Genomic DNA, 25,049 nt, shown 5'->3' on the forward strand with positions numbered 1-25,049 from the left:
CGGGCAAAAGTCATGATCAAGGAACCCTCTGTATAGCATAATCTAAGGCTATTTGCATGTTACTGGCAACAGCAATGGTGAGATTTAGCATCTTTAGGAAGTTTAAATTAAAACTTTATAACTCTGTATAGACCTTGATATCGATTACAACATCGTCGCAAGCATCATGACAAAAGACAGCTAAACTTGACTGTTTCAGAGGCTCCTGTCTTTTCCTCAAATTATTTGATATATTTTTATGCACCCACTGTTGGTTTTGGCATCTGCAGATTAATATAATTTGAAGTCTTATTGATGCAATAGATGGAATTATCTATACCCCAGAAAAGGCTCCATATAGCAGCTGCAGATATTCTGTATCTAACACATGGCATTTTCAGGAAGGGATGAACTGGAGACAGACAGATGAAAACATTTGGAGCCTCGGGTGTTCAGGTCAGAGCACGTCACAAGAGAGAAATTTGGCAGATACCAAGGATGGAGAAGTTTGTATTTTTTACAGCTTTTTGATACATTGACAGTGGAACTTTAGTTTGGTTTGGGTTTTTTTTTTTAATAAAGCACATCTCACAGAAAGAGTAGAAAAGAACAGTAGGGAAAATGCTCATTTCTGCTATGGCGATGCTGTGCCTTTTGAAGTCAGTGGGAGTTGTTGGTTATATGGTCTTTGAAAGGGAGAAGACAAAGTCAAAAGACTGCAACTAAAAGACTATGCTTACATTTGAAGTGGAAGGACTTCATCATGATTACCTGATGATACTCTGCCTGGTTTGTTCATTGAGAAAAAGCAGTATTAGAACTGCTGTTTAAGTGGATAGACTGAGATTTGGAGGGTGGGTTGGCGAGATGTTCCTGGTTGATCTCATTGCCATGGCCCTGTTCACGCACGTCAGCTGTAACCCATAGGAACCATAGGAACTTGTGAAAATAAGTTGCATTTCATCCTTTGTACTTTTTGAATCTAATCTTGTTTTAACATTTTGCTGGGTGTACCAGATGATTGATGTAGTCACACCCCAGATAAAATTTATCATTCTGTCATTTTTCTTCAATATCTTAGAAGCATTTTGGTGCAAGCTGGGATCTGAAGCAAAGTTACACCTTTTTTCTATGGTTCACCTTAGTTATAAAAATAATCCCCTTAGTTATAAAAATAATCCATCTAATTCTCAGTGATTCATTGACGGACATTTCCCAGATACGAACGTAGAATGAATTAATAGGTTAGTTGAACCTGAATATGTCTTGAAATAGATGTGCTGTATTTATTTTTTTTTAATACGCTACAAGGAGATATAAATGAACATAGGATCAGAACCTTATGAAATACATGAAAGGAGACCAGTTATATTTAGTCACATACATAATTGGCCTAGTTTCATAGTAAACATTCTAGGATAATATCAGCTATTCACAAAAATTACATGGGATGTAGTGAAAAGCTCATTACACTGAAACAAAAGTTTGCACTCCTGAAATTTCAGCATATGATAACATTAGAGTTTTTACTTTTAAAGATGTCCTGCGAGGACTGTGCTTTGTTCAGTTCAGGGCTGAGACCTCAAAGCAGCATTTAAATAGTCTTGTATCATCCATGATTAGCAGGTCATAAAATTGCTCTAAAAAGGAAAGAGAATGATTTTGATACAGCAGGAGTTCCATTATATACTTTAGAAATAGATATTTACCTTATCTTGAAGTCTACTTGACTTGAATTTACTGTCCATGAAATGATGAAGTTGCCTGTGTCAGAAGTCACAAGTTACTGTTGCTGAACCTGGAGAACTAAGGTCCAACTCAGATTGAAAACTGAGAGCTGAACGTGCTTCTTCTTCAGAAACCGGCTGCAAAAGGTTGGTTTTGGTACACTCCACGTGTGCTACAGTGTTTGTTCTTTCTGTGTTTCAACAGGCCTTGAATAGGGGCATCGCTGCTGTCAAGGAAGATGCTGTGGAAATGCTGGCCAGCTATGGGCTGGCGTACTCCCTGATGAAGTTCTTCACAGGTCCAATGAGTGACTTCAAAAATGTGGGTCTGGTGTTTGTGAACAGCAAGAGAGACAGGACCAAAGCAGTTTTGTGCATGGTTGTAGCTGGAGCTGTAGCTGCTGTATTTCATACCTTAATAGGTAAGGTCACTTCACATCTAATTAATGTGTCTTTTAATTTGCTTCCCTTGCCTGTTCTTCAAACTGATTAATCTGCAGGCTTAAGTACAACAGGAGATGCAAAAGAGATTAAATCTCTTGGGCTGGTGTCCTGCCCATCCATGCAATTTTTAATATTTTTTAAACAGGTTGTTAAGTGGCAAGTTCTACCCTCAGGATTCTCCTGCCTGGCAGCAAAACATGCTGCTGATCTCTTTCAGTCAGGTGTGTGAGCAAAACTTTGGCAAGGTTGACAGGTTGCATGAAGCTGATAGGTCAGTCTTACTGTTAGGGTAATGATGATGTACTCTGTACCTATCCCTTTGCTACTTATCTCACAGTACAGAACTCAAAGCAAGTGGGTGCCAGCATCCTCATTAAAATATCAGGTATTACTCTCCACTTCTGTTGAATAATTAATCTGTAAGAGAAATAGTTACTAAGAGTGCTTTATGCCAAACTGAGACCAGCTCCCTGAGTGTACTCCAAAAGAAAGAAAATACACAAGCAGATATGAACTGAATGTAAAAAGCAAGGCAGCCACACGATTTACCAGTTTCTGAGAGCCTGGAGAAATGGGATATCAACCCAAGCATCAGCCACAGCAATTTGACCAAGTGACCTGGAAGACTTTAACTTCATTCTCCCCAAGAAATGCACCAGATTCTCTGCACCTTCTGGCTCATTCTACAGAGCCAAGACCTCTGGACCTCAGCAACAAGGAACAGGAAATGCTGGAGGAAGAAGCAGAGAGTGCATTTCATTCAACAGGTAAAATCCTAAAAGCTGGGACCTCTAAGGGATGGGAGGAGGGAAGTAATGCAGCAGCTTATGGCAGCATGTGTTGATTGACAGGGAGTAGGGTTGAGTTGGATGACCAGCAATAGGGCATCATTCTTTCACAGAAAGATGGGAAATGTGAGTGTGATGGCACTATCCAGAATTGCCATGAAGTTACAGAGTGGCCTGAAAGTAAGGCACCATTCATCACCGGGCTGTTAATATCTCAAGAGCAGCGTGTGCTGCTGGTCAGCAGATTGGAATGGAATGGAATGGAATGGCATACAATATTTCAGTTCCTGCCCAAGTAGGTACAGGAGTGATCTGGTAAATACAAATGGCCCCTGGTCTTATCTTTTAATAGGCTGCCAGACATATTCATCAGCTTTATGTGCCTCCCAAGCAGTTTGTTTGACCATCATGTCTCTTACTCCACCACTGATAGGACAGCCCTATGCTGTTTACCTTTACTCCATATTATGGTCATAATAAATGCTTACAGAATGGCTCACTAGCCATGGCAACTCTGTGTCAGGAATAAGCTGTTGCTAATTTTATGGGCTGAATCCATGCATTCAAGTTAATATAATTCACTGGTATCAATCGGTCACCTCCTCAATATGTTTACAGTTGAGGCTGCTATATTGAGTCAGTATTATAAACTTTGGGCCATTTGTACATTTGGCTCTCATATTTCTTTGCTTGGAATGTTTCTTCAGCCCCCAGAGCTGCTCTTCTAGTTGCTCACTTGTTTTCATGCCAGTGCTGGTCAAAGTTTTGGCTTTGCCAGCTGGATAAAGAAATATCTTCTAGTCATCCAACATTTTATTTTAAGCTGTGATAGATTTTAAGGAAATTTAAGGTATAACTATCAAGTTTGAAAGACATAGCTGGATTTTCCATGTGGGACTTCTTATTGAAGGGGGGTGTTTGGGGCAACTGTTGGAAAACATGCCAGATTAAGTTTCTTGCCTTTGCCTGGAAGTAGAGTCCTGCTGAGTTCAGAACATCTGAAATGCCCTCTCTGCAGATATTGGGGGAAAAAGGAAAAAAAAAAAAGGCTGTATTTACCATGCTTTAAAGTCTGAATTAAAGGGCTTCACACAATTTTTCAGCTGGTTATGGTAGCAGACTGCAAAATATTGTTTAGTATTTTAACTTGTCTATGCCTGAAAATATGCAAAGGCCACAGCAGAGACTGGCAGAGTGCCCGAGAGAATAGAGTTAGTTAGATTCTAGCACCAATTGCCTGGGTGATGTTGCCAAGTTTTATGTTCCAAGTTTCCTTTGAACCTGTTTCAAATCCTGATTATTCTTCTCTGACCCACAGATGCACAACCTGCCTAGCAGGAGGAAGAGGAGTCCAGTGACAGGCAGCCTCCTAGGACCTGCAGCTACTCCCCAGCAGCTGAAAACCTATCACAGGGTATCTACAGGAGGCACAAATACAGGTTACTGATGCTTGGCAGATGAAAAAGAGAAACAAACAGCACTCAGGAGACCAAATTTCTTCCACATGCCATGTGTATGGGGCTAAGGAAGATGACATGACTGTCTGCCATGGACTGTCAAAGACTGAGAAGGAACAGGGAACAAAGCCCAGTGAAATAAGGAGGAGTACCAAAAGTCAGAAGGAAGAAAACAAGTGGTGGTAGAAACACAGTGACCACAATGAATCACCACGTTTCCAACTGTGATAGAGACTATTTGCAGTCTGCACACACAGCTTCTCACAAACAGCACCCTCCACTTATTTAAATTATCAAAACAGACCATCTCACCCACCTGACTCATGCTTCATTGCTTTCATCAGCTCCCCACTACTGCCTCCCCACTAGGGCTAACTCAGTCCTCTGTGGGAGTGACTGGATGAGCCAAACCACTCAAACTCACAGCTGCAAGCTCTGGGTCCCTAAGTCATCACCCCACCACATTCCCATGAACATCTGCAAAGTCCTCACCAACAGTTCCTATCACTTCTGTGTGCAGGTAGCCATAAGAACCAAGAAACAGGTTGACCTTGACCAAAGGGGTTTGAAACCATATTCTCATCCCACTTAAAATTCTGCTGCAAACCTTGGTCAGTCCAGCATTCCTGGATTTGCTGTTTCAGTTGCTATCTGGAAACAGAAGATAATATGCTGCCTTCCTTCCCTTGTGCTATTTTTGGGGGCAGCTACTGCCACCAGTTAGGGTGTCCTAGTGGGAAATTTGCTATGTAGCCAAGGTCTAAAACATCTCGTTATTTCACAGATTGGCTTTTGGTGGGAATATTCGGCTGTAAGAGAAGGGATTCAAGACACTAAGCCAGTCTGTGCATATTTTTGACATCTTACTGAATTGCCAGCTTGACAGAGGAGAGAAATCATTTATATAACTTTATGCTAACATAATGCATTTCATACTGTTGCTGGTAAGCCCTCCATGCTAAGTGGGTCCTTTTAACACCAGCATCCTGAAAGCCATGCACATTTATTTTAGCAATAAACCAGCATTGTTCAGCCTTTCACTAGTTTACTGAGAAATAGTATACTGAGAAAGTTTATTTCCTTTTGCATATGAATACTACTTTCCACAGCTCTCTGAGGTTCTCAAAGTGACAAGGCAGAAGTTACTTTGGGGAAACATCCTCTTTGCTTAAGTAGACATCCATAACTGGTGGCCACTACACCTGATTAAACACTACATGATGGATCATTTGTCATCACCAGGAGAAAAAGATTGGAACTTTAGTAACCAGGCAAACTTATAGCAGACTGGGTGGTCAAGACATGCAAGTGATTTGTTTTGTGCCAGTTTATTACTGACAGGCCAGTGGGCATGGGCCACTCCCTGCACAGATTGCACAGGGGAAAACTTTAGCAGTTGGTGGTAAATCCACTGATTCTTCTGAACTTCCCACATGCATGGTCACTGCATGTACATGAAAGATCTGCATAAGAAGCAAGACATAGGTGTAATCCCACCACTTCCAGTGTGACACTATTGGTATTTTCTAGAGACTGGGAGTTACAGAGTGGCTTATGACAACCTGAACTATTTTTTCCAGTCAGTCTTGTTCCAACGTGCCCACTGTACTGCCTCATACTAAATATTTTGCCCTGGAAAAAGATGATAGCACAGGAACGCAAATCAGAATATAATGCAGGCTTTCCTTTTTTTTTTTTCTTTCTAAAATATGATAAAATGTTACGTATTAAAAATGTGTCCTGTTTCACCGTCTTCAGATGCGTATTGCTAAAGTGTTAACATGCTTTCCCAGCTGCCCCAACCCTTCTTCCACAACAGGGGCAGTTTCTTATCAACAAGATATTCAGGGCAGAGGAAGAAAGAAGAAAACTTATAATCAAAGCAGTTGTGGATTTTAGGATAGAAATGATAGGTTATTAGTTAAAACAGGCTGACTTTGAGACTTGTGAGATGTTGGCTTACCTAAAATTTTAGAGACCAGTGGTCATGGATAGATTTGGGAAAATCAACTAATGACATTTTGGAACTAGAGCTGAGGACAGAAAAAGATGATTGGAGAAATCAATTTGCACTGAGATGCTCCTAAGCTGTTTTTTTAATATCATTTATTACTATAAGCAAAAGAATCACAAAGCCTAAAACACTGATCATCTGGGTTTTCTCAAGGGGGACACAGGCTTTTGCTTCTGCTTTAAGTCAGGCTAACCAAAGACATGAAGAAATCTGTGTACCCTGTGCCACCTCCAAATGAAGATTTGCCATTCAATTATCTTTCTTTATTTATTTTTTTTTTTAAATTGGTGTTTTCCTATCTGTCCAAGTCACTTAGCTGAACAAACTCCTGACCAGCACCAGTTTTGGCCATATGAGCCATCTTTCTGACAAGACTTTCTGACTTACTTCTCAAGTCTTCAGGTTCATTTTTTAAAATGTCAGTGAAGTATGAAAATGGAATGCATTTAAAAAGAACATGCTTTAACCCAAAAACATTTTTGGATTTCTTTTCCTCCAGTAAAGCTAATATTGACATAAGTAGCTCAGTGTCTGGAAGTAAATGGTATCACTTCCTGTGAGGGTTTCTTTTTGTTTTCTCTATGATGTAAGTATAACGTGCTGGGTAGTAGACAACTCCAGAATGACTGTGGTACAGCTTTTTGTTTGAGACTGCTGGCATCATTAAGAGTGTGTTCCATTGTTTTAAGGATGTATGATGTTCATGTGGTAGTAATTGGCTTGTTAGAGAAATCGGTCTAGGGAAGATGAGATCCAATTAGGTACGCAGTTTTCAGTGTCATTTCTTAGGCTTCTGGGTCTTAAAACTCAACTAGAAAAGCCAAAAGCAAAAATTCCTTCTTAAATTCTGTAGCAAAACTAATCCACAGACATAACAAAATAAATGAGCTATTAGAGGAGAGCAAACAGGCAGCTTGTCTTGGAGTTGGACTTCTCTGTTTTGATTGAAATGATGCAAGGAATGGGAAGAGCCATCTGCTTTAGATTCATGTAATACTCTTCAGCTCTGTTGCCTATGTTATTTTGTACCATGCTTCATAATAAGTTTGTAAGGTTGGCCAAGGTTAAGTTCTAATTGCATCAGCAATTGCTTTATTCACAGCTCAGAGACACATGCCTGTATATTTGTCAGTAAATCTCAGCTTGCCGAGTCCTTCTTTCTGAGGATGGAAACATTCATGGACATCAGCAAAAGTGATTGTGTGCTTTCATTGACGTGAAATAGTTGGCTGTTTTAAAACTATCTTTTAAGCTTAGCCATTATGATTTTAAAATCAAAATCACATTAAAAAGTGTGGTTAGGCTTTTTTTTTTTTTTGGGGGGGGGGGGGGGATGGGGGAGAGAAAAAAGAATCTTAAAGCTTACAGAGCACAGTGCTGATATCCTCAGAAATCTTAAAACTGTGCTGCTGTGGGCTATGGTGGTAAAGGTCCCTTGAGAGTGCCCTGCCAGTAAACTACAGCCATGTAGTCTGTTCCTAGAAGTGAGAGTAGTTCAGCCTCTGACCCCTCTGATTCTGTGAATTTTTCTCTGATGGTAAACTTTAAAAAAAAAATAAAATTAAACATTGCAATGGCTTTTAGAGCCCAAAAATTTATTTACTACTCACTTTCTAAACACTTTAAAAGTCTCATTTAAAGCAAGTGAAGCCAAGGTGAAGTGCACAGAGAGTGACTTCTGCATCATGCTGTCCTCCCAGCATTGTACTGCTCGTGGAAGCCCCTCCACAGAAACAGGTTCCTCAGCAACTGGACTGAGTCCCCATGTAGGAAATAGGGCTGGTGTGTTTCTGGCAGCAGTTTTTAAGGTTTTGTGCAGGAGAAGTGTAAAGTAACTTCAACAGAACCTAAGAGACAGCTTGATGAATCTGACCCTTGGACAGGTGGCTTGCTTCACATGCCTTCCAAACTTCTTCATTCAAATAAATTGATTTGGAAACATCCATGTGCTCCATGCCATAAAAGCACCTTTCCACAAGGACTTACCAGGCAAAAATCCATGCATAACAGAGTTTTCAACATACTGAGCGAGAATTGGTGTATGGGTATCATGCAAAAATAGAAAGAGGCCATTCTTGATGTGTGACTGGACTTCAACAAGCACATGAACGCTTAAAGAACTAAACTGGTCAACTGAGGAGAGGTTGGAGTCCTGGTTTAAAGTTCTTCCCCAGCCCCCTTCAAATGGAAACAAGACTGGGAGTGCTTCAGGAGGATGGCTAAGCAACTTGGGGATTACTGGGTGAACTGGGAGACTGTGAGTCTAACAGTCATAGTTCAGATGAAAGACATATAGATAGGGACCAGCATAGGGAAAGGGAGAGTTTGTAACATTTTAGCATCTTTGAGACAGTCCTTGTTATCTGGAATGAGGCTCGTGCCTGTTCCCAGTGCTGTCATGCCACTGCCTTCTGTTTTACTACCTTATTTACTCTGTCTTGTTCTGACTGAGAAAGTCTTTGCAGTCCTGTTAACCATTTAACTGCTGTATCCCTAAGCTATTACAAAACAATGACTTAAATTCCTCTTTAATTGCTTCCAAACACTGTTTATGAATTATGAGAGTTAGTTTTAAGCTAAAAAGATTGAATTAGATGACTAGTGTTAACATTTGTCAATCCAATTATGTGACTTGCATACATGAAAAGGATAACTTTCCTGAAATACCCTATATGAAGGTACAGTGATAATAGACTTGTTATAAATGGAAAATCAGATAGATATTTGCATGTGAAATAATTATCTTAGAAAAGACACAAATGGAGGAGAACTGAAGTAATATTCCCCAGACACAAGCAGTTCTCCCATTACTTGTATTGGGAGGTTGACTTTACAACCTAATAATTCTTTTAACAGCTATTACAAGTGTATAGAGGAAACTAAGGAATAATATGCAGGTTTAAAACATAGTTTATAAAAGGTTAAAAACTATATGAATTATTTAACTGTGCATATTATATAAACCCCCATAGTTCAGAGACTCCAGTCATAGCAAGCTCTTCATTATTCCTGGCCATGGGGAGGACTCTGGGATTATTAAAACAGCTGGATAACATAGGTACTAACAGAGACGTAAGCAGTTCTTTAGAGAGCTTTGTGATGAGTCCCTGCATCTGTGCTGTCTTCAACCCAGTGCCTTGGGAAGAGAGACTTGGCAAGAGGCATGTTACCCAACACTAAAAAAATTCTTGTCACAGGTTGAAACAGGACAGGTGATTGGAAGTGGCAACCAGTTTACCAGCAGTGCCGTTTTCTGACCTGTGGCTCCATACATGCTGGCTCTAGATAAGGAAGGAAACTAAGGCTGGTTGAGGCTGCTCAGAGACTGTACAGTGAAGGGCGCAGTGCCCTGACCAGTCCCAGCAGAGGTGATCATTAGGCAGAGTAAGGGAGGGGCATAATGGGTGTGATTTGTTGCATGCCTTTGCAATTCATAGTATCCTTTTACAGCTTTGAGCAGGTTTACAAGTAATGCCATGAGATTGCAGTGACAATAGATGGTTTCAGAATTTATAAGGTACTACATCCCATGAAATACACAATGCCTGGTGAAAACAGCTTTTATAACAAAAAGTCTTGAGTTAATGAAAGAGCAGTAGATTTTCTGGAGTACCCGTGTGTTCATTTGGCAAACAGATGTGGCATTTACTATACCCATCTCCCAAACCATCCATTTGTTATCACTCTTCTGCCAAAGGTTACTTGAAAAAGAACCATGAGAGCACTCCTTAGTCATAAACAGCAGCTGTTGAGGCTGTAATATCCTGAAGCCCCTGCAGCTGTTTGCTAAGTAGATGCGTGTCTGAGCTCCTAGGCGTCACAGTCTTTCAGGTACCTCTGAGTATCTCACCCAGGGTCCATATGTAACCTTTATTATTCATTCCTATTCTTGTGTCTCTACAGCATATAGTGATTTGGGGTATTACATTATTAATAAGCTGCACCATGTGGATGAATCAGTGGGAAGTAAAACTCGGAGGGCCTTTCTTTATCTTGCTGCCTTCCCTTTTATGGATGCCATGGTGAGTGCCTGATTCAGAACTGAATTTTAATATTTATGTGATTTTTTTTTCTTTGATGACCATAGTTCACAAAGTCTGTTATGTGATGGGAAAATGGAGGTGTGCAGAAGGAAGGTGTGTCCTTTGCAAGCAGTAACTGAATATACCTTGACACATCATCTCCTGCTACCTGGAAAAAGCATCTGGGTGGACTTTGAACATCCAGAAATCACGACAAATGTAAAAAACATCAGCTGCCTTGTTAGAGTTTCTCTCTGTGTATGCCGGAAAGCACTGGTCATTTTAAGAGCTGCACCAGTTGTCTGTATGTGTCCTCTCATTTCAATTTGTAGTGAAGGAGCTGGTTTTGCCATGGATTCCCAGATCACTTACAGAGCTCACAGGAATAAGCTCAATATTTTCTCAGAACAAATTTGTTGAAAAGATATTTCTTACCATCAGTTTTTTCAAGCACAACTAAGTCCACTATATCTCGAATGCTTGGGCAAGAGAGCCACACATGGGGTGGGCTGCTGCTTCCCAGATCACCAGGCTTACTGCTTGTGGCCTGCACAACATAAAAATATGGCAGCTCTCTTTAATACCTCTACTTCTGTGTAAAACTGGTAAAGGATAACCTTCTCATGGCATGCCACCAACACTTTCTCTACTATTTTGTTGGTTGAAACAGTAGCTGACAATAAAAAGAACTTGGATCATTAAGTTTTCTTTCCCAGACATGACTCGGTATAACTCAGTGGGCCAGTGAATATTGTGCTTCAGAATTGCATCCAGCTGGTGAAAGAGAACAAAGATTTTTTTCCCTCAAATTATTTACCATGGTAATGCATCTTGTGCAGCATCTGTTTTATGAAGAAGTGGCAGTTTCTTATTAATCTGCTCAGAAATTTCTATACAGTCTATAAAATTACTCACATTCTCCCTGTCTGCCCTGGCAGTGAGGAACTGAATGCAGCAGTGCTTTCTGTGCATTACTGACTTAACATCTGCCCAGGTTCACACCAGGTACTGCTGGTGGAAAAGAGCTTTATAAGTTATTTGTGTACAGCATAACAACCAGAAAACAGTATTCTGGGACCTGAAATGATTCACAAATATCATAATCACTTCCCAAACTCTTCTCTGCCTTTTTTCAGGCATGGACCCATGCTGGGATTCTGCTTAAACACAAGTACAGTTTCCTAGTGGGATGTGCCTCCATCTCAGATGTCATAGCTCAGGTAATGACTCCTCTTAGCAGTCACTGTTTTTGTTGTGTTAAGCACTAGATGCTTTCCTAAACAGGAACTCTCTTGCACAGAGACTGCCTTCTTTCTCTACCGTGAACAACACACCAGAGGAAGTAATCTTGTGTGCTGTTCTCTGGCTGTTTCCCTGTTGTGTGGAGGCTGTTTGCTGACAGTTGTGGTTTAGGCTGGTCTCACTTGACTGGATCAAATCAATCCCAAGCCATTGTCAGGAGAAGGAAACCAGGACTGTTTTGAGCCATGTCTTCCAGCACCTCCACAACCCTCTTTCAGAATGGCTGAGAAACAAGTTACATATACATCTGGCAAAAGAAAGGTTAGGCAAAGAAACAGATGGCTGCTACCAATCCTGAGGCTGATGGAGTGCTTTGAAAGAGACCTTTCTCCACCCTGTGCACTCTTCCCCACGCTTTGCACAGTTGCACTGAAATCCTGAGTGGGGCTTGTAGGTGGGGAAGTGAAGGCTTGATTCTCTAGTTCACCTGTCAGCTTTGCACATGCTGTCTAATCTAGTGAAATGCAGTAGTGTAAACCATCTTCTGAGTGCTAGTGTGGCACTACTCTTACTGCTCTAAAAGGTGATGGCTCAGAACTGCAGCAGAAGAGATCTGTGGTGATAGCCCCTGGGTGATGCAGAGAAGACCACATGCTTCATTTGCAAGGGAGGTGTTAACTATCCTGTTGCTTTGTACTAGATGCACTTAAAAAACAACATTCATACACATTGCTGATGGCCACTGTTGTAGCACTTGAGAACCAATATACAGCCCTCTTTTTAAAGCATATATAAAAATATTACAAAATTGAGAGTCTCAACACCTGTAAAACAGTAGCTGTACTGCCCCATTACCCACTGAATGGTGTAATGGCTAGGTAAGAAAGAGGATAATAAGAGTACAACATCAAAAGATATATGAAGTCAACAGCACTTAGTTCAATTTTCCATTGCATTTTCTTCCCACTGAATATGAGCGAGCCATAAACCGGGTTGAACCATTCAGTCAGCTGCTATTCTGTGTTTGACAGGTCTGCCCCTCTACAGTACTACACTAAATCCCTGAAGATAATACCAATTACTGTAAATGACTTTAACCCTCAGGATCTGCTCTTGTTCTGTGGCCTACGAAGTTTGCTGACACCGGATGCACGTCTGATCATATACAGCTAAATACAGAAACAAATTCTTATTTTGGCCATGGTACACATGCCCTTTCCACAATGGTTGGCAAGTGGCATGCCAGGGTTATGAAGAATAAGACACCTGTCATTTTCTCTCAACAAAATATTGTGCAGAGCAAGAGCAAATCCAGAAGACAAAAAGTTGTGACTCTTCGTACCCTAGAACTCTGTATACCTACATCTGCTCCCTGCACAAGTAATAGGTGTGCAGGCAGTAGCTAATTCTCCTTGGATAGCTTCATAGACACATTTTTGTGGCTGACTTTGCTTCTGTTTACTGAAAAACAATTCTTTTGTAAGGTTCAAAAGAGCAGTTTTGCAAATCCTTATACAGTGTGGCCTGCCTAGTACACATTTGCATGGTGTGATTTTTCTTAAGCTCTAAGATTCCTTGAGCTCTAGCAATGAAGGAGAGAATCTGCCCCTGAATGATGTGTTCTGTATTTCTTGTAACTCACTTGAATGCCAGCATGTCCCGGCAGGGTTGTCCTTGATTCTGCTGTTCACAGCACCAAACACAGTTGGCTTTGAAGTCATGCCCCCTTATCCAGAGACATTTGGAATTTAACAGGCACACCATCAGCTCTGTACTTAAAAAGAGAATAATATCATATTAATCAATTACATTACATTTTTTGGATTGAACATTTAATCTTATGAGACTGAATTATGAGCAGTTCATTAGCCCAAAAGTCTCCATTTCATTTACATCAGTATGGCACTCAGCTGAAGAGAGAATGATGAAACACTGAAATTTCACTAAAAAAAGTAGAAAATTAGGATATCATAAAACTTCCTGCTTCTAAATGCTGAAGTGAATATTTTAAAACATCTGGCTTTTAAATTGCCACTTCCTCCCCCCAAAAAAAGTAGGGCTTAGAAGCTGACCCTAGAGGCACGTCTCCAGCCTCAGTGTATATCAGAATAGCACATTCTCCTGGAAAGGGCAACACTCAGCCACATGCTTGCTGCCAGACCTTGCCAGACTTCGATGCTAACCTTCTCCTATTTATGGCTCCTAGTCTGACACCTGCCCATACCTTCAAGTACTGTTTAATAGAGCTTCTGTATGATGTTAACTCTCATTCTTCTCATTTGTATTACATAATGGAGAGGGAGTCCTGACTAAAGTTTCAAATGCCACAAAATGCCACAAACTCGATTGAAGTCACAGAGATACTGTAGTCTCACATGGTTGTTGGTTCAGACGGATTAGCTTGGAGTCAGATGGAAGATATGCCGGCCCTAAAGAAACACAAATTATTAATGATTTATTTGTTTGCCCTGCAGGTTGTTTTTGTAGCCATTTTGCTTCACAGTCACTTGGAGTGCAGGGAGCCTCTCTTGATCCCAATCTTGTCCTTATACATGGGAGCACTTGTCCGATGTACCACGTTATGCCTCGGATACTACAGGAACATACATGATGTCATTCCTGACAGAAGTGGGCCTGAAATGGGGGTATGTCTTAATACTTTGTGCTTTTTTGAATTCAGTAATTTTAAACTTGCTTTGTGTTATAGTACTGTATTAAACCATGGGAGGCATGAGGGGCCTCTTCTCTCTGTCTTGCAGGAAAAAACATTTTCACTTAAAGAGGCATGGTAGAAACTATTCCAGCAACAACACACATGAGGCAGTGCTTTTTGTGGTATGGATGTGATGTCTGCTGAGCACCTCTGTACTGAGCTGTAAAACAGCACAGCATGAACTAAGTGGGCACCTTATTTCACAGGGAAGAAGGTCTCAAAATTCCCCTTTTTCCTCGAATGTCGTACTGGTTTTCACATATCTTTGGTAGCCAGAACAAATTATTCAAATACATACCTTATACATTATTTATTGATATCCATGACACAGCTTCTTTTGAATCAGTATTACTAACATGAGTGAAAATATTTTAGGCTCCTCATGTTGAAATCTACTGAAATGAATGTATCAAACTGACAATGGATGGAAAAAGCAAAAATCTTTTCTCTGTACTTTTGGTTCAGTACCATGTTATTTTCCAAACTCACTTCCTTTTTTTATTTTTTCATGTGTGTTGCAGGGAGAGGCTACAATAAGGAAGATGCTGAGTTTCTGGTGGCCTTTGGCATTAATTCTGGCAACTCAGCGAATAAGTAGGCCCATTGTCAACCTTTTTGTCTCCCGGGACCTAGGTGGCAGTTCTGCAGCCACAGAGGTAAGAAAATCGGTGCTCTCCATTACTGCAAGTGATCATTTACATGTAGTTACCTCTGTGTTTCTCTTTTCACCCATGCTGACAAGTAAAAATTGTCTGAAGTACGTTTCTGTTTAGTGCTCTCTTTATCCTTGAGAAGAAGACTGCTTGGACTCTTACCAGGAGCTTTTCTGCCAGGCCTAGTGGGACCTCACCCTCAACAAGACCAGTAGAATTTTTTCACTGGACAGGTCCTGTATTCATAGTTTTCATGCTCCACACATAGGTGCATATGCTGTGGAGTATTCAGATCCCAGAGATTTTAGGACAGTCATCAGTAGTTCCATCTGTTTCCTGTCATATGTATTTATGTCTGTGCAAACTGATGTGAAACTACTATTAGCAGTCAGTGCACCACACAGAACTGGGTAGAGACATAAGGAAACATATAAAAAAAAATCTGTCTTCTGGTTGGGATGTGAAATACACCCTCATTCTCTTGAGGAATTTCAGATTACTCCAGTAGTCTCCTACACCTGATGGGACCTGGACTTCTGATTGTAATGCAGCGCCTTCACCAGTGCTCACCATGGGCTGACATATTCTCTCAAGAAGTCTGGGGGACCTTTCCTGCCAGGTTCAGTGGGAGGATGTCTAGATCCACATAGTCATTAGCAAATGTCTCATGTTTTTTCTGTAGGAAAAACAAAGCTGTAAGTTACTAAATGGAAAGGCAAATTCAAACAGCTGATGCCTAACGAACATTCTCTCAACACTGCTAATTTGTCATATGTGATACTGTGTATTTCACTTGCTCGGGAGTTGCCAGTGACTGCAAATAAACAGCTGTGGAGAGAGAATTTAGAAAATGTAACGCTTTTACATGTGTAAATCAGGGATCAGTCTATGTGTTAATAGCAGTCTCAGTACAAGGGGAGACAGAGTGAGTTAGCAGAGATCAGTTTTGCATTTCTTGGTGACTTGATTTTAGATGCATCACATTTCATGGATAGTCATTTGCATTTTGTTGCTATTAGGATGACTTCGAACACATGTCATAGCTGGTGGTTTGCTGGCCTTTTTGAACTAAGAGTAATGGTCATTTTTCAACTTTCTCTGATTTCTGAAATAATTGCTTCTGAAAAGGGAGGTGCTGGCAACACAGATTACATCAGTGTACAGTTGCGTCAGTATACACAGGAGTTTTATAGGTTCCCTGTTCAGTAATAGGAGCAACTTTCAGTGTGGGCAGAATGTCAGGGCTAGCCTGTAGCATCTTTATGAGGGCAGCAACTCTGCTTGCATTGGCCAACTCACCCTGCTTCTGTTTGAACTGCCAGCACAGTTATAGTGATTGAGGTAGCTTTTTTGGTGTTGGCTTTGAAGGAGGACTTTTTAATCTGTCAAAAAAAGGTCCTAGACATCTAGGAAAGATTTCATGCACATATTTTGGGATCCCACCAACTGAAGAGAAATACTAGAAGAAAAATAATTGCTAAAAACTTAGATAATTTAATCCAAGTGGAATCTATCATACAAAATGTCATAGTGAAATACTGTTTTCTTTAAGAGTTACTGTGTCTTTGCAGTCTTTTGGGGCTTTATGAAAATAAGCAAAATATCTTTTATATTCTTTATCAGATTTAACCTAGGTAGGTTTCACACAGACAGAAATTCTTCTGAAAATACAGTAAGGGGGGGGTGGGAATTGCAACTAAAAAAGATACTATCTTAAAATTCCAATTTTTTTTCTTAGAACCAATTACTTTTTCAAGGTATATTAAAGATTATTAAAGCTATCATTAACAGGGAAGAATCTATCCCACTTCCTTCCTCTCTGTGGATGTCACTACTTTCCCCCACTTTTTAAACAGCAGAGGGAACAAATTAGATTTCTACATGGTCCTGTGTTTGTATAGACCTTTTAACCAAGCAAGGACAGCAATTACATTTATAATGGGAAGATGGGCTCAGATAACCAAGAAAATGTACATTGAAAGTTTAGAAGTGAAACAGAGACAGCAGTAGTCAAGTAGTTCTTAACACTACTGTTGCCAGATGTGAAGTGAATCTGAATTTAGGCAAACTAATGGATCTGAACTTGCAGACAAAAAGCAGTCAAACACTTTGATTTGTGCAGTTAAGAGAGTCAGTTCTCAGTACACATGCACACTTTGGCTCTGAGGACTAGAAAACTTGGGGTGACAGTAGATTTCCAAGCAGTTGCAGGAAGAGCTCCCTAAACTTCCTGCGTGGAAGACATGAGTACATGTATTTGAACTTCTTGAGAAATCAGAACCATCAGCAAAATCTTCATACACATTAATATGTAGAGGGGAGGTTATGTCTTTGATGCACCTCTTGGATGGTACTTGTGAAAGTGCAAAAGGGCGTGGTTTTAAATTGCAGGCAGTGAGTTGTTTCTCAGGATAAAAATGGTCATCTGGAATTATTCTTGTCTGGTTTTTGCTGATGAACACCAAAGTGGGGAGAGGGAGTATTTTTGTGTTGTGCCTCCTGCCCCAGAGCAGTCAGTTCGATGTCCAAAGTCAGTCAGCCACTGAGGCCTACTGTTTTGTAGCTTGTCTTACTTAAAACTGTTTTACATATGAACAACCAAGTAAAATTTATATCAATTAAAATTATGAAATATGATCCAAAGTTACCATGAGGTGTAAGGCTTTCTGCTACTCAGGTGTAGGTGAAATAACTGAGAAGCAATGTGGGAGGGAGGTATTCGGCTGGCTATGGGGCATACACCAGCTCAGGTTAACCATTATCCCAAAGTATCAGAGTGATGGTGAAATGAATAAACTGAGAAACATAGCTTCATGGCATGAAAGATTTTGTAAGCCTAAAATGCCAGGCCAAATGATGGCCATTTTGATGGCCTTCCTGAAACAAACAGCTTCCAAGCATCTGACTGGTTTCTCATTGTGTCAAGGTCAGTGTGGTGATACTGGTGGGAAATGGCACCCTATGTTAGTTTAACAGTTCTGTTCAAAGATTTGACGTACATGTTTGCCTTCTCTTTTTATAGGCAGTGGCAATTCTGACAGCTACGTACCCTGTGGGACACATGCCGTATGGCTGGCTGACAGAGATCAGAGCAGTATACCCTGCTTTTGACAAGGTGAGTGCCCATGTTAGGGGTGTAATAAATACCTTTTGTGTGGTTTCACATGCATGGTCCTCCTCTTTCTTGCTGTTACAACATTCTAATTTAGGGGTGGCTTCTGTGATGTCAGAGGAATTTCTGCCAACCAAATATGAAGAAAGTTAGGTCATGGCTCCATAATTGAGTGTAATAGATTCATTAAAAAATAAACCAACCAGAGATTAAATAGGGCTGTATTAATGGCCATCTACTGTCTTGCTTCTCTTTACTTTTGCTTCTGATGCCTGTTGTTCTTTGTCCCACTGGTAAGATTTTCTTAAAATCCTAGTTAAAATGAACTGGGTTTTGGTGGCTGCAAGCTGTTGTCTGATTTACAATTTCAACCTTAGCTCTGTGTTACAAGGTATTAAGCTACCTTTTGAATAGATAGGTGCTGTATTTTTAAGGATTAAAAAGAAGTCCTCACTTATTTACTCACTGTGATGTAGCTGCTTAGCTAATGAAATGATTTCTCATGAAGTGTCCATCAGTGCCTGAGCAAGCTCACATCTCTGCTCCACATTCTGCAGTATCTCTCAAATGGGTTTGGGTTCATTTGCATATGTTAATATTTAGCAAAGGTTGTTTCACAGACTGACAGTAACACAAGATAGCATACATTATTTTAGTTGTACTGACTTAGCTGACCAAGGCTATGCAGATTTTTGTTGGCAAATCATGTAATTATGTAAGAATGCAAGAATGCAAGGACTGCTTCTGGAACTGAGCATTGAGCAAATATATAACAAAAAATTAATTTTATTTAGACTCTTTCTTTGTTTTAAAACTGGTACTCATTAGTCCATATGTTGTGCAAAGAACAGTCATGTCCTGTGACACTCTTAATTCAAATGCCAGATCCTCTGCTTCCCTGTATTTACCAATTAGTAACTGAACTTCCTAGTTCCAAATACTGATGAAAAAATGTTTGCTTGCTCTGGGATGTATTTAACTGAAGCAAGCCGTGTTTGATATGATCCACCATATTTCCAAGGACAATTTAAAAACAAAACAAAGAAAAGTCATATCGGTCATAACTTCCCAACCTGGCTGTGTACAGCTAAATTGAACCTGTCAGATAAAATACAACATGAAGGCTTTCTCAGAGGTCATGCTGCTGAAAAGGAACAGCAGATGCAAAACCAATAAACTGCAAGATAAAAATGGTTTGGGACAGGAAACACAGGGGCTGCTAAACTCATCTGTTACAAGCCACAATGAAATGCACTGTTGCCAAGCAAAATTAACATCAATTAAGACTCCTAAATTCAGGTCTCATTTAGCTGGTGGAAGATGTGCTGACAACTTCACTGGTGACAGGATTAGACCATGATTTGTCTGTTTGTTTATTTGAGTTAAAAGGCTTCTCAGAGAGCTCTTGTGGAACAAGTGTGAGGAAGAAAAAAACTAGGGTAAGGCACAGATAGGTACAGTTTATCTAACTGCCAAAGAAGTATATAATGGGGATTTTAGGTGCATGTTTTAAGAGCAATTTTCTTAAAATGGTCTAAGTGAGGTAGCAGCAGTATAAAGGGTGTCTCATCCTGGCAACCATGTGTGCAAATGTCTCCACTGTACCTTTCAGACAGTAAATACCAAAGCAGAAACCCACAGTGGGGTTTTTCAGATTGCTGTGAGAATCGCTTTACCCTCAGTCACATGTCATTCGCATGTCACCATGCCTATCAGAAGTTTTGTTTCCTTAAGCTAAAGCTTTCTCAGAAGAGTCCAGATAGAAGCACTTTTTATTTCGGGACTCTGTAAAGCCTCCATTGTGATTCTCAGATGCCGAAACAGTTAGCGTGCATGCAAACTCCCATTTTCTTTTGTCAGTTACTCAGAAAGCTGGCAATGCTGATGGCCTTCAGAAGCACATTTCATTGCCTTAACTGGCTGATGGGATTTGGAATCCAGATACTGTGCCCCTCTTCAGTGGCTCTGCTGGAGAAGTCAGATTCTTGTCTTCACTGGAAAATTGTTACCTCTGCTCACATTTGTAAGAGAGATGCAGGATCCTGCTTCAGTCTTTTATGGAGACTCTGTGTCCAGAGCAACCTCATGGCCTAGCAGTTACACTCAGGTTAAGGGTTACTACTGATTTTCTGAATGAACACAGACATAGCCTCATTCTATGCTCTGTTGGGTGTTCTATATGGTGATAATGCCATTACTCTTAATGGACTGTGATGTCTGATTCAGAGCAATAACATTGACTGAGAGGCCTTGTGAACAATATTTATCTTATTAATAGATGGGAATGGATACTCTTTTTTGCTCCATAATCTGCATAGTGCTTTGATCCAAGAACTAAACAGTGTTCAGGAGATAAGAATAAAGGGTACGCAGTCAAGAGTTAGAGCAAAGGGTGGAATAGAGCAAGGGCAGAGTTAGCAGCAGCAAGGTAGGAATGAATGAGAACTCTTTTTCTTCACAGCCTTTTTTGGATGGCTGGATTTGGGTGTGCTTTCCTTCCCCTATGTTATTTTAGCCTTGTTGGAAAGTTTCATGCAGCAGGTCCGTTTAAACACACCTGTGAGCAGTGTAAGCAAGGCCTGTCCTCACATATCTAAAAACTAACAGCAACACAAGAAATAAGAAGAGATGCATAAAAAAAAGTTTACAGAGAATTTTCATAACCTGTTCCCAAAAAAGGCAGACCTGCCAGTAGCTTCCTGCTTTAAGGTCTGTGTTGCCTACCTGTGTCTTCATGCACACACACTTCCAAGCAGCTACTTAGGCAGGAGCGTGGGGCTGTCCAGGTGCCATCATGGCACTGATTACCACAAAAGCTTTAAATTGCAAAATTCCATCAACTACTTGAATGCGTGTGAAATGGAGCACCCTTCACAGAGCTCCCTTTAGGTTTGTCCACTCCCAGGATGTTCCTGTTTCTCTTATGAGTAACTTTACTAAAGGAGGCTGTCTCTGTGACAGATACTGCTGTTCTACCTGAGTTACATCAAGGGTGAATAAATGTACTACATCTCATAGTACAGGTTTTATCAGCATGGGCACGTACTTGGGTATATCAGACAGTTCCAGGGTAAATGAAATAGGTGACCCAATAGCCTGTTTCTACAGGGCTCCTAATGGTGCCCTGCTTGTGATATTCCATCCTCTCCTTTCACAAACCATTTAGTTTGTTTTTATGTGTTCCCTGAGGGCAATTTTAAATCTTCAGCTTCATTTGCTATATTAAACACCTGGAAGAGGGTTTTTGTTGTTTTAAATAAAACTTCGCTGCCATGTGAGTACAGAGCCCATGTTCAAGGTGGAACATCTAATAGTCCTAATTATGTTCTGTTCATTAAACTGCATTAACAGAGCCAGCTGTTCCAGGAGCTTTGTTTATATTACCTACTTGTCTAATTGGATCAGTAAGGGTGCTTGCATTGGTGTATGGATTTGCTACCACTCTGTGGTAAAAGGGAATGAAACTATATTTTTCCTGTGAAAACATGCTACAGACTTTAAACTACAGTAAAAAAGATCACATGGAATTTCCTTAGAAAGAGCTATCACTCTTTTTCAAAGCTGAATTTGTTAAATGGGACTTATTCCTTAGAAAACCATGGAGACTACTCAGCCCTCGGTGACCATAGGAGTAGTTGGTGTCAGTTTAAGCAGAAAATATTCTGTGGTGGTACAAAGTACTCAGAAAGCTCTAGGTTAAAAAGCAAACAAGCAAAGGCAGACATGCAAGGGCATAGACAGTCAGGTCCAACACATGACCCGAGTGCTGTCAGACTCCCAGTAGCCTGGAGCCAAGCTAATGCTCGTTATCTCTTTGTTTTACCCTAGAATAACCCCAGCAATAAACTGGTGAACACCAACAGCACCGTCACAGCAACACATATCAAGAAGTTCACTTTTGTTTGCATGGCATTGTCCTTAACGGTAAGAAACCTTTGTTCAACTCTGGTTTTTCTCTCAACCAGAAAATTCTCTTCTCTACCTAATGCTAAAAGCACTAGCAGTTCAAGAAAGGTGAGTTGTCTTTTCTTATGAAGCTCTGCTGTTTTTATCTGGAAGAGTGAGTGTGATCATAGTACTGGAGTACTAAGAAAATCAACTATCATTAACTTAAGCTAGATATCTTAAGGGCTAGAGTTATTTATTTAATTCTCACTACTTTTCATTTCAACTCAGCCTCCATATAGGCAAGGACATATCAGAGATCTGCTTTTTTTTCTTTATCTTTTTTTTTTTTTTTTTAGAACAAAACTTCTAGTAACCAGCATGTCAGGAAAGTGAAAAACCACGTTTGTCTCATGTGCAGGAGCAGGGCAGCCAGGGGCACTGGGGCAGCCCCAGCCCTGGACAGGCTGAAGCCAGGCTGGGAGATGGGTCCATGGGTGAGCCCGCCTTGGAGGCGCCTATGGCCGGGCAGGGCAGGGCTGTGCGGAGCTGGAGACCGGCCCTGCTGAGGCATTGCTGGGGCAGGGGCTGGTGGCCCTGGGGGGCTGACACTGGGGCCCTGGTCTGTGGGCAGGTGGAGGGAGCCCCGAGGGCTGGGCAGGGACAGTCAGGGCCGGCAACGCCCTCAGGGCCATGACAGCTCCTCCGTCACCTGCATTAGCAGGACAAAAGCCAAGGGGAACCTAGAAAATAAGTTTCTCAAAGAAAAAGTCCTTCCTCACACTAGAAAAATAAGTGAGAAATGCTGCAATTGTTTTAGGAGGTGATGCTCAGAGTCCCTAAATTGATTCTGTTGATATCCCAGTCAGGTTTTGTCTTTATCTCCAGTGCTTCGTGCCTTCCATGGGGTAGCTGGCTGCTTTGTAACTCTCTTGTCCCCATGTTCACAAATCTACTGTGGAGTGCCAGAGGGCTGACATAATTTCTCTCTCCCCTTCTTTTTAGTGTAAAGCTTTTTGGCTGAGTCACACATGGCCTAAGCATAAAGGGAAACTCATTTACATCAACAGAAACCTTACAGTACTTGAGCCTGCAGCATTTGTAACCATCACCACCCTCTCGTCCCAGTCTGAGAAAATGGCATATGGTACTCCCTGTCTTATTTCATAGCTGAAAATGAAGCAACTTAATCCACCAGTAGTTGAATTAGGAGATCTCTTCTGCTCTTTGTTTCCTTTACTTTTTCCCTAAACAGATGGCTACTATCAGAAGACGTGATTGCATGAGCCAATGTGGCATCTTTTCACAGAATCACAGAATCATCTAGGTTGGAAAGGACCCTGGAGATCATCTAGTCCAACCATTCGCCTAGCACAGTTCCCACCTAGAGCATGTCCTTAAGCTCTAAATCGACCCAACTCTTGAACACCCCCAGGGATGGGGACTCCACCACCTCCCTGGGCAGCCCATTCCAACATCTAACAACCCGTTCTGTAAAGAAATGCTTCCTAATATCTAGTCTAAACCTTCCCTGGTGCAACTTGAGGCCATTCCCTCTTGTCCTATCACTTGTTACTTGGTTAAAGAGGCTCATCCCCAGCTCTCTGCAACCTCCTTTCAGGGAGCTGTAGAGGGCGATGAGGTCTCCCCTCAGCCTCCTCTTTTCCAGACTAAACCCCCCTAGTTCCCTCAGCTGCTCCCCATCAGACCTGTGCTCCAGACCCTGCACCAGCTCCGTTGCCCTTCTCTGGACACACTCGTGTCATTCACTGTCCTTTTTGTAGTGAGGGGCCCAAAACTAAACACAGAAATCGAGGTGCAGCCTCACCAGTGCTGAGTACAGGGGCAGGATCACTTCCCTGTCCCTGCTGGCCATGCTCTTCTGTCTATTAATTTCTTAGATTTAAGATTGAACTTTTCTTTCATGTGGCTTAGAGACCAGCAGCTCTTGCTCTAACTTGTATAACTTGTATTCCCTACAGCATGTAGGAAATTGGCCATTGAATTGGCCGTTGTCTGGAGACTTTCCACAGCTCTCATGATAGCTCCCATCACACACCTTGAGTTTTTCCTGTGTGCTGTGCCAAGCCACAGTTACATTCTCTACAGCTGGAGCCTCCCTTGAAGTCTGTCATTATTGTTAGAGACCCATGAAGGAGAAAGCCTTCCTCCTTACAAATTGTTCTGAGAATACTATTTCAGTCTCAAAGCTTTCTCTGAACTATTTTCTTAACCCTTCTGGGCATTTATCAGCTTACTTGTTTCTGATAGATCATGAGCTTCTCACATTACCATCACCATCCTCTGCAGGGTAATTTTTAATGACTGCAGTAGGCTTTTGTTTTGTAACTTTACAGGGTTTTTTTCCAAAAGTTCTCCCGTTCTTTCATAGACTCATCATGAGAGATATGTCTGCACTGAAATACCTGAAACACTTTTGAGGTTCATAGCTTTCCCTGTGCTGTTTCTATTTTTGCCTACTAGTGACAGATTCTTAGGATTGCTTGTCAACAGAGAGAGCAGAAAAATAGACACATGAGCTCTAAAGACTTAGTTTGGTTTGAGGGCCTGAGCCTGCAAATGCTTCAGCACACAAGCTCAGTAAACACAGGTATAACTCAAGTTATTACATGCCACAGGTTCTAAAGAACTGGACTTCATACTTGCCTCTGTTGCAGCCAGGTCAGATGGCCACTGTAGCTGAGCTCCCATCGCCATCGGTGATTGCTGTATTTTTCTGGAGGGGCTCTACCGCGATGAGTAACAGTCAGACTAGTGGCAACCACTGTTGGTCCGAATCAGAGGGAAAGTGGGAAACAGGCTCCCAGGCTGACTAAAAGATCAAAGCAAGTCAAGTACTTAGACATGCCATGTAAATACATTTTTCAGTGGATCATATATAGAAGGATTCCAGAAGATGGAAAGATAAAGGAAGGATTGAGTGCACCTTCATTTTGTGGTATGGTTGACACACTGCAGGGAAGGGATGCCATCCTGACAGGCTGAGAGGTGG

At 41.1% G+C, this 25,049-nt stretch overlaps 1 protein-coding gene across 1 annotated transcript in view; it reads left to right on the forward strand.

Moving 5' to 3' along the window:
- The first annotated feature begins 846 nt into the window (after positions 1-846).
- The window catches only part of ANKH (ANKH inorganic pyrophosphate transport regulator), a 46,658-nt gene continuing 22,455 nt past the window's right edge, over positions 847-25,049 (forward strand). The window contains exons 1-8 of the mRNA XM_026841386.1: positions 847-888; positions 1,912-2,128; positions 10,313-10,431; positions 11,568-11,651; positions 14,148-14,318; positions 14,908-15,042; positions 18,062-18,154; positions 21,980-22,075. Coding sequence (XP_026697187.1) covers positions 847-888; positions 1,912-2,128; positions 10,313-10,431; positions 11,568-11,651; positions 14,148-14,318; positions 14,908-15,042; positions 18,062-18,154; positions 21,980-22,075 — 957 coding nt within the window. The remainder of the gene's footprint in view (positions 889-1,911; positions 2,129-10,312; positions 10,432-11,567; positions 11,652-14,147; positions 14,319-14,907; positions 15,043-18,061; positions 18,155-21,979; positions 22,076-25,049) is intronic.

This window comes from Athene cunicularia, assembly GCF_003259725.1.
Source record: "Athene cunicularia isolate RWA chromosome 2 unlocalized genomic scaffold, athCun1 chr2_part1, whole genome shotgun sequence".
Classification (NCBI taxonomy): Eukaryota; Metazoa; Chordata; class Aves; order Strigiformes; family Strigidae; genus Athene; species Athene cunicularia.